Source organism: Gekko japonicus, unplaced genomic scaffold (assembly GCF_001447785.1).
Source record: "Gekko japonicus isolate JY-2015 unplaced genomic scaffold, Gekko_japonicus_V1.1 scaffold1256, whole genome shotgun sequence".
NCBI lineage: Eukaryota > Metazoa > Chordata > Lepidosauria > Squamata > Gekkonidae > Gekko > Gekko japonicus.
Window position 1 is genome coordinate 207,739 of NW_015169211.1, and position 8,953 is coordinate 216,691.

General features: G+C 46.9%; 1 protein-coding gene across 1 annotated transcript in view; it reads right to left on the reverse strand.

Annotated features, from left to right (window-relative positions):
- LOC107114773 (chromosome unknown open reading frame, human C20orf194) overlaps positions 1-8,953 on the reverse strand; it is a 146,045-nt gene that overhangs the window by 99,199 nt on the left and 37,893 nt on the right. The window contains exon 4 of the mRNA XM_015416363.1: positions 3,826-3,922. Coding sequence (XP_015271849.1) covers positions 3,826-3,922 — 97 coding nt within the window. The remainder of the gene's footprint in view (positions 1-3,825; positions 3,923-8,953) is intronic.

Consider the following 8,953-nt stretch of genomic DNA (forward strand, 5'->3'; position numbering starts at 1 on the left):
CTTGCAAACTCCTTTCCCTTCCCCTCCCCACCACAGACACCCTGTGAGGTAGAAGAAGAAGAAGAAGAGATTGGATTTATACCCCGCCCTCAACTACCTAACGGAATCTCAGAGCGGCTCACAAACTCCTTTCCCTTCCCCTCCCCACAACAGACACCCTGTGAGGTGGGTGGGGCTGAGAGAGCTCTTGACAGAAACGGCTCTTTTTCAAGAACAGCTCTGACAGAACTATGGATTGCCCAAGATCATCCAGCAGCTGCAAGTGGAGGAGTGGGGAATCAAACCAAGTTCTCCCAGATTAGAGTCCGCGCACTGAACCACGACACCAAACTGGCAGGAAGGAGGGCAGGGAGCTGTTCCTGTTGGCAGCATAGGAGAGGACGCGCAAGAGTGGGTTTAAATCCGCAAAGGATGTTTTCCCACACCGCTACAGAAAGCAGCTGCCCTTCCCTCAGGAGTACCTAAAGGCCTTTGGTTGAGGCCAAGGGAATGTGTGCGCGCTCTGAGAAACAAAAGGAGTGGAGAGGTGCCAAGTGCGTGGCATTCTACCAAAACTTTCAAAACGGCTACCAGCCACGGGGGAAATATCGGCTGCCTGGGAACTCACATCAAATAAAAGCCGGCTTGCTCTCCGCGATGTTTCTTTTTTAAAAAGTTTACAAATGAGAGGGTTGCTGCTCCCTTGCATCAGCCTATCGGAGCGCTCTCCCTCTCTCAGGAAAACAAGTCAAGGTTTGTATCCTGGCAGGAAGTCAGAGACTTTTCTGTTCTAAATCGGGAAACCTGCGTAGCATGAAGAACGTCGCCACTTTCCTTGCATAAAAAGAGGGTTTATCTGGAGCATTCCTTAAAAACACAGAGGATCTTTTGTCTTCAGCTACTCAGGCAATGTGATTAACAGAAATAATTTTCTGGTCCCTTATTCCTCTCTTTTCAGAAAAAAACCCCACAGGCTGGGGGGGGGCAGTGTTCCCTCTATGTGGAGTTAGTGTGAGCTAGCTCTCAGTTTTTTAGCCTCCGGCTCACACATTTTGGTCTTCGCTCAGGAAGGAGGGCTCCAGAGGAAAGGAGGGCTCCAGGGGAAACTAATTTATGCAGCAGCCAAATCGCTCGCTCACAACTTTAATGCCAGCAGCTCACAAAGTAGGATTTTTGCTCACAAGACTGCACGGCTTAGAGGGAGCGTTGGTGTGTGTGTGTGTGGGGGGGTTTGAAACAAAGACTTCAAGGTAAAGAACCATCCACGCAGCTTTCAGAAACTCAAAAGTGCAAACCAGATATGAAAAGAGAGGCACATGGAAGCCAGGTTGATCTGTGTTCGATTCCTGCAATATTTTGTTTATTCAACCGTGTCTGGTAACTGACACCTCTTGCTCTGAATTATTGCATCAAAATGTCTGTGCCATTGCAATCCTGAGTATGCTGTTCAGGGGTGTATCTGTAAGCCGCAAACCTGCGATGACGCAGCAGCAGAAGAACTGGAAGAAGCAGAAGACAGCCAGTTCCACTGCGGGCCTGATCTGGCCCCCGGGCTGCATGTTTGACACCCCTGTCCTAAGTGAACAGGGAAGCCACATTCTTGCATATGCCTCCTTATTATACTCCGATCTCCAAGGACACCAGCTCCTACATGGCTTAGAATCCTTCATTCCTCAACCCCCTCTCCTCTTTCACCCACTTGACCCTTGCTTCCGGAGTCACCAACACTACTTCAATCAGGGGCCCCCAAACTGTGTCTGAGCTTGCTAGCCAGCCACTATATTTACCTGTAACAATAAGGTAATCAGACTAATCAGAGCTTATACCACCTGCACAATTCTTTGAGAACAAGGCTGTGTGTTTTTGGGAACACCTGCTTGGCTTCATTACTCCGCTTGTCCTGGGCCGGGGGGGGGGGGGGGGGATCTACTTGCCAAGATGAATAACAACCCGCGCCGTTCGCGTGTGTTTTTCTGCAAAATACCCCATAGTCTTCCACCCAACAAGAATCTAGTCTTTCAGGTCCATGACTGAAACGGTAAATGCACTTGCTATCTGTCTCTCCTGGCATTCCTAGGCCTCTTCCTACCCCTCTCAACTACTGCTTAAAAATCTGTTCCCCTTTTGAGCGGGGGTTTGACTTCCTTTATGCATATCTGTGTTCCAAAATGAAACCAGATTCATACTGGTCGTGACAAAACTCCAGCTCTCACTTGGCAAGACAAAGCAATTTTCAGGATACATTTTTATCTTGCTCTTCCCCCCTTCCTTCCTTTTTTCTAACAATCCTTGGAGGTAGGTGAGGTTGAAAGGTTGTGGCTGGCCTAACATTGTGCAGGCCTGGCTTTCTGAAAACTATGCAGAATTGAATTATTCTAGAGGGCTTTTCTGTGCAGGCGGTAGACTTGCGCTGTGCTAAATGATACACAAAGTCAGGGCTATTTGGGGGCAGGAACACACAGGAATGGCGTTCTGGCTGGCTTCAGAGTTGGCCACGCCCACTACAGCCAAAACCTCTGCGCGTGCATGGCTACAGAGGGAAGGCCTGGAGAGCGACCCTGCCCCTCAGTGACGCCGAGGCAGGTGGGCCAGGGCGACCCCTTCTCTGCGTAGGGAAGGCATGGGCTGTGGCCTAATATGTTAATGAGCTGTACTGTCAGGGTGTGGCCTAATATGCTAATGAGTTCCTGCTGGGCTTTTTCTACAAAAAAAAAAAAGCCCTGCACAAAGTTACTTGGATTCATTATGGGGGGAACTATGGTCTGTTCAACTGTGTACAGTTTACTGTGGGCTGGACCCTATTGTGTAACTTTGCATCATTTAATATGTCACGTTAACACATATGCTTTGCTTCAGTTCTGTTTTCTAGATTTCTGATTGGTTCTACAACCCTAATCTTATTGTATGGTTTACTGAATGTGCCCTCTTGTGGATTGTACTGACTGGCTCTCTGTAATCCCCCTTGAGTCCCAGCGAGAAAGGCGGACTACCAATAACGTACATAAAATAAAAATAAATGTCCACAAGCTTGGAACTTGGGTCGTCTTGGTCCAGATTCAATACTCACATCCCACACACCAAACAAAGCTTGAATATAGGAGCATCCTTATGACCAGCAAAGCTTAATTCCTGGTACAAGATGAAGTGTGCGTGCACACGAAAGCTTATACCCAAAATTAAACTTTTGTTGGGTTTTTAAGGTGCCCCTGGACTCAAACACGTTGTTCTGTTGCTTCATAACAACATGGCTACCCACCTGAATCGTTCCACACATCCAGGGCTCCTTTTGTAGAAAAAGCCCAGCAGGAACTCATTAGCATAATAGGCCACCCCCAACAGCAGGGACTCATTAGCATATTGGGCCACACCCCTGACAGCCCAGCTCATCGGCATATTAGGCCGCACCCCCATGTTACCAGAAGTGTGGTCATCCAGCCACACCCACCTTTTGCTTCTTATTCTGTTTACCTTGTTTGTGGTCAAAACCCTGTTTGTAGCAGGGACTCCTTTGCATGTTAGGCCACACACCCCGAATGTAGCCAATCCTAATGAGTTTCTGCTGTTGGGTGTGGCCTATTATGCTAATGCGTTCCTGGTGGGCGTGGCCAACTTGGGAGCCAGCCGGAACTCCGTTCCTGTGCGTTCCTGCCCACAAATAGCCTAAGATAGATAGATAGATAGATAGATAGATAGATAGATAGATAGATAGATAGAGATATAGATAGATATAGATATAGATATCAGTTCATATACACGTCTGTAGGCACAGTCCAGAGCATCTGGCAGTTGTGTCGACTTGTTCTGGAGGGTACTGAAGGACTTCTCCGCATTTTTGAGACGACTCACCTTGTGAGCTGAAGGGGATGCCGATTCGGCTGCAGTCGCGAACCATGTCGACAAAGCTGGAAATCTTGAACTCCTCCGCAGCTTCCTCGTCTTCATACTGATGAGACAGCAGAAAAAATTTTTTTTTAAAATAAATCGACAGTTCTACAGAGATCTGGGGGGATTCCCGCAGGATTTCCGCAGGAGCAGGATTGCACCAGCGGCACTGCCGGATTCTGTAACTGCCAGTGCAAGAGCGATTTAATTACTAAAGCCTTCTGCTAAATATTTATTTATTTATTTACTTATTTATTATTTGTATTTCTATCCCGCCCTCCCCGTAGGCTCAGGGCGGCTTACAAGTCATATTACCAAATCATAACATAACATAAAACAATACATACATTAAGATATTTAAAACCAGTTATAATCATAGAAAAATATATTCAGTACTCCTCGCATAAAAACCAAGATGGCTATCTCTTGAAATCTCATTCAAGTGCTCAACCTCCAGATTACCTGGGGAGCTTACTGGTCTAGGAAAAAGAAGAAACTTAAAAAATAATCATGTGTACGGGTCTGTTTATATGGGAGTTAAAGTTGGAGGGAAGGGTAGTGTCAGTGGCATCACAGTGAGGTCAGGGTCCCGGAACTGTTTGACTCTCCCTAAACTGAAAGATGCCAGATTGGCCTCTACTAGGGCCAGGGCCTTCTCAGTAGTGGCTCCATACTGGTGGATTGAGCTCCCGGAAGACATCAGAGCCCTGCAGGACCTTTTACAGTTCCTCAGGGCCTATAAAACGGAGGTCTTCCACCAGCCCTTCGATTAGGAGCCGCTACTAACAACATTGAACTGGGATAAGCCCCTTCATGACAACTGCATCTGCCTGCGATGTCAACAGTAACGCCCTTTGGCCATACTTCCTGCTACATCTGCAACATCAGGGCCAAGAGTTACCGCCACCAGGACTTTAACTGCACTTATTTGTGAATCGTATATGAAAGTTACGAGGTGTCTGTATGTAAGAAATCTGTGTTTTATTGTATTTTAATTTTTTTAATGTGAGCCCCCCTGAGCCTGCTCTGGCAGGAAGGGCGGGATACGAATCAAATCAAATAAATAAATAAAAGCAGTGTTCCCGCTAAGCCGTGGGTGTGAGCGGCCTCTCATTAACACCAGAAGCCCCGCTCAGCAGCAATCTGGAGCCACGCAGGGTCTTGCACCGCCATTTCCCCAGATTATAGCAGTTACATTCTGCTCAGGATATGAACTGCTCTGCTCGGTAGGGAGGAAAAAATTAGAAGGAACGTTGGATACAGGCCTGTCGCTCAGGTTAACATAAGAACATAAGAGACGCCAATGTTGGATCAGGCCAAAGGCCCATCCCGTCCAACACTCTGTGTCACACAGTGGCCAGAAATACCAGGGGCCATCAGGAGGTCCACAGTGCCATCAGGAGGTCCACCAGTGGGGCCAGGACATTAGAAGCCCTCCCACTGTTGACCCCCCCCCCCAAGCACCAAGATGACAGAGCATCACTTGCCCCAGAGTCCCTATCTATACCTTGTGGCTAATAGCCACTGATGGACCTCTGCTCCATATGCCCATCTAGTTCCCTTTTGAAGCCGTCCATGCTTGTAGCCGCCACCACTTCCTGTGGCAGTGAATTCCATGTGTTAATCACTCTTTGGGTGAAGAAGGACTTCCTTTTATCCGTTCTAACCCGACCGCTCAGCAATTTCATGGAGTGCCCACGAGTTCTTGTATTGTGAGAAAGGGAGAAAAGGACCTCTTTCTCTACCTGCTCTTTCCCATGCATCATCTTATAAACCTCGATCATGTCACCCCTCAGTCGTCGTTTCTCCAAGCTAAAGAGCCCTAAGCGCCTTAACCTTTCCTCATAGGGAAAGTGTTCCAACCCTTTTATCATTCGAGTTGCCCTTTTCTGCACTTTTTCCAAAGCTATAATATCCTTTTTATGGTGTGGTGACCAGAACTGCACACAGTATTCCAAATGAGGTCGCACCATTGATTTATACAGGGGCACGTATCGAGAAACGTACGCAGGCATCAGCTCAGTATCTTAACACCGGCCCATCTGAAAAGCCTACATTTTATGATAACCAACTTGCACCGCTATCAATTTAACCCATATAGTGCAGAAGTTCCAAGAGGTCTTCGTGAGAAAAGGCTACCGCATGGTTTCTAGCATGAGCCAAATGACTCAGTCCGTCTGTTGAACGACAAGAGGCAGGTTAAAGCTCCTAAGTCCCAAAGTTGTGTATTGAAAATTTCATACAGCCAACACACACAAACCACAACTCACTCTATATACTGCAGCTGGAATCTTAAGCCAAGGGCACACTTTATCTGACAGCAAAAAGCTTTGCCTCGCCGGATACAAATCCTGTGGTTTCAAGCAAGGTAGCGCTTTTTGCACTTGCAGTTCGGAAAGTTAGATCCAAGGTGGCTCTTAGAAATATTTTATAATGAGTTACAAAGAACCGATGCCATGTTTTTACAATTTTATAATCCTAAACTGTTATGATTTTGACATCTTAGTTGTATAATTTAGCTTTATTCCGAACGCAATGCTTTAAATCGTAAGTACTTTTCGAATGCGATTTTGTATTGTAACGGCCAATGGCCATATACAATAAATCAATCTTACATATACTGCAGCTTCTCACCCGTAGCGACTCGCTAACTTATCCCGAGTCAGGCCACTAACCATATAGCTCAGGATTGCCTGCACTAACTCAGAGTTCTCCGGCAGGGGTCTTTCACATCACCTCCTTCCTGACCCTGTCAACTGGAGATACCAGGGACTGAACCCTGGGACCTTCTGCATGCTGACCAGACGCTCTACCCCTGAGCTGTAGCGCCTTCCTCGGGGAGTTAGGGGGCAGCAAGAAACACTCCTGTCGCAAAGACCAGCCCTGGTTCAAAAAACATGGCAACGCCGATTTTGTGAGACATAAAAAAAGAGATCAGTCCTAATTATTTCTCGCATGCCTTCAAAACAAGGCCCCGTAGAATAAAGGCATGGCCTGCCCGTTTGCAAGACGTCAATCGGGGTAACTGGTGACCTCCGATTTAAGTAAGAAACTTAGAAAACAAAGAGCTCTTGTGAGGTGGGTGTTGCCAAAAACAGATCAAGATGGACATGCCTCTAGCCGCAGAAAAGAGCAAGGGTCCAGTGGCACCTTAAAGACTAACAAAAATTGTGGCAGGGGAGGAGCTTTTGTGAGTCATGAAAACTCTACTGCCCAAAACAGTGGCTTTGTGACCATGGACTGACATGAGCACCTCAATTTAATTAAAAACAAAACTCCACTCCCAACGCCCCAGTCGCTTCCCTGTTTAAATGGGGGAAAGTAACCGCAGACAGGTACAAGTAACTCCATCATGTTTTATGTTAGAACATTAAAACATTCTAGAGCAGGGGTGTCGAACTCATTTGTTATGAGGGCCGGATCTGATATAAATGAGACCTTGTTGGGCCGCGCCATGCGTGTCATAAATTGTAATGCCAGGGAGCGGAGATATAAACTTTATAAAGGACACAAACACAAAGGGTGGGGTTATTTTACTTAAAATAAAAACATGTTTAAAACATCAGCACTCTTGCAATATTTTGTTTATTTAACAGTGTCTGATAACTGACACCTCTTGCTCTGAATTACTGCATCAAAATGTCTGTGCTGTTGCAATCTTGAGTATGCTGTTCAGGTGTGTATCTGTAAGATGCAGACCTACGATGACGCAGCAGCAGAAGAACTGGAAGAAGAAACTGGAGACAACCAGTTCCGCTGCGGGCCTGATAGACGCCCTCCAGGGGCCTGAATTGGCCCCCCGGCCGCATGTTTGACACCCCTGTTCTAGAGAGTTAAGTTTGACTGGAAAAGAAAACTGATGGCAACAGGAAGTACAGACAAGTATGGGAGGGGTGTTTTCAGCTTCAGCTTCTGCAGAAATTGCTCTCCAAGTCAGAAAGATGACAAAGAGAAGCTTGATAGGACTCCCTCCTCTATAAGCCCACCGCCTTTTTGCCTTTGCCTGCTGTTCTAGTCGAGCAACAGAGGCAACTACTGGAAGGATAAAACCGCCACGTGTTTAACTAAGTGTTCTTCACAGTACTCAAATGGAGCCTTGAATGCTGCTAGTAGGGGTGTGCAAAAACAAAATAAAACACGGTATTTTCCAGGTTCAGGTATATTGAACCCCCAAAAAATTGGTATTTCCCAATATTCCCAAATCCCAATAGCGGCATAGTATTCAGATTCAGTAAATATTCAGGATTCCCGAAATTTTTCAGCTCCATTATACCCTATTGCAGTGTTCCCTCTAAGCTGAGTGAGTGTGAGCTAACTCACAGTTTTTTAGGCTCCGGCTCACACATTTTTGTCTCGGCTCAGGAAGGACGGCTCCAGAGCATATAATTTATGCAGCAGCAGCAGAAGAAGAAGAAGAAGAGATTGGATTTGTACCCCGCCCTTCACAACCCAAAGGTGTCTCAGAGCGGCTTACAAACTCCTTTCCCTTCCCCTCCCCACAACAGACACCCTGTGAGGTAAGTGGGGCTGAGAGAACTCTTGACAGAAACTGCTCTTTTTCAAGAACAGCTCTTATCAGAACCACGGCTTGCCCAAGGTCATCCAGCCAGGTGCAAGTGGAGGAGTGGGGAATCAAACCCGGTTCTCCCAGATTAGAGTCCGCGCACTTAACCACTACACCAAACTGGCTCTCGCTCACAACTTTAAGGCCAGTAGCTCACAAAGTAGAATTTTTGCTCACAAGACTCCACGGCTTAGAGGGAGCATTGCACTATTGGGACCATTACAGTCAAAGGCTAGCTCGATCTCGCCAGGTCTCGGAAGCCAAGCAGGGTCAGCCGTGGCTAGTACTTGGATGAGAGACCTCCAAGGAATACCAGGGGCCTGATGCAGAGGCAGGCAACGGCAAACCACCTCTGAAACATCACTTGCCTTAAAAACAAGTCCAGCTCGCCACTTCTGCCTGCCAGACAATCTTAGGATCTCCTAGCTACTCTGCACACAATGCCATACGATAACAACAACAATAACACTATTTGGATGGGCAACCACCAGGGAATTCCAGAGTCACTATGCAGAGGCAGGCAATGGC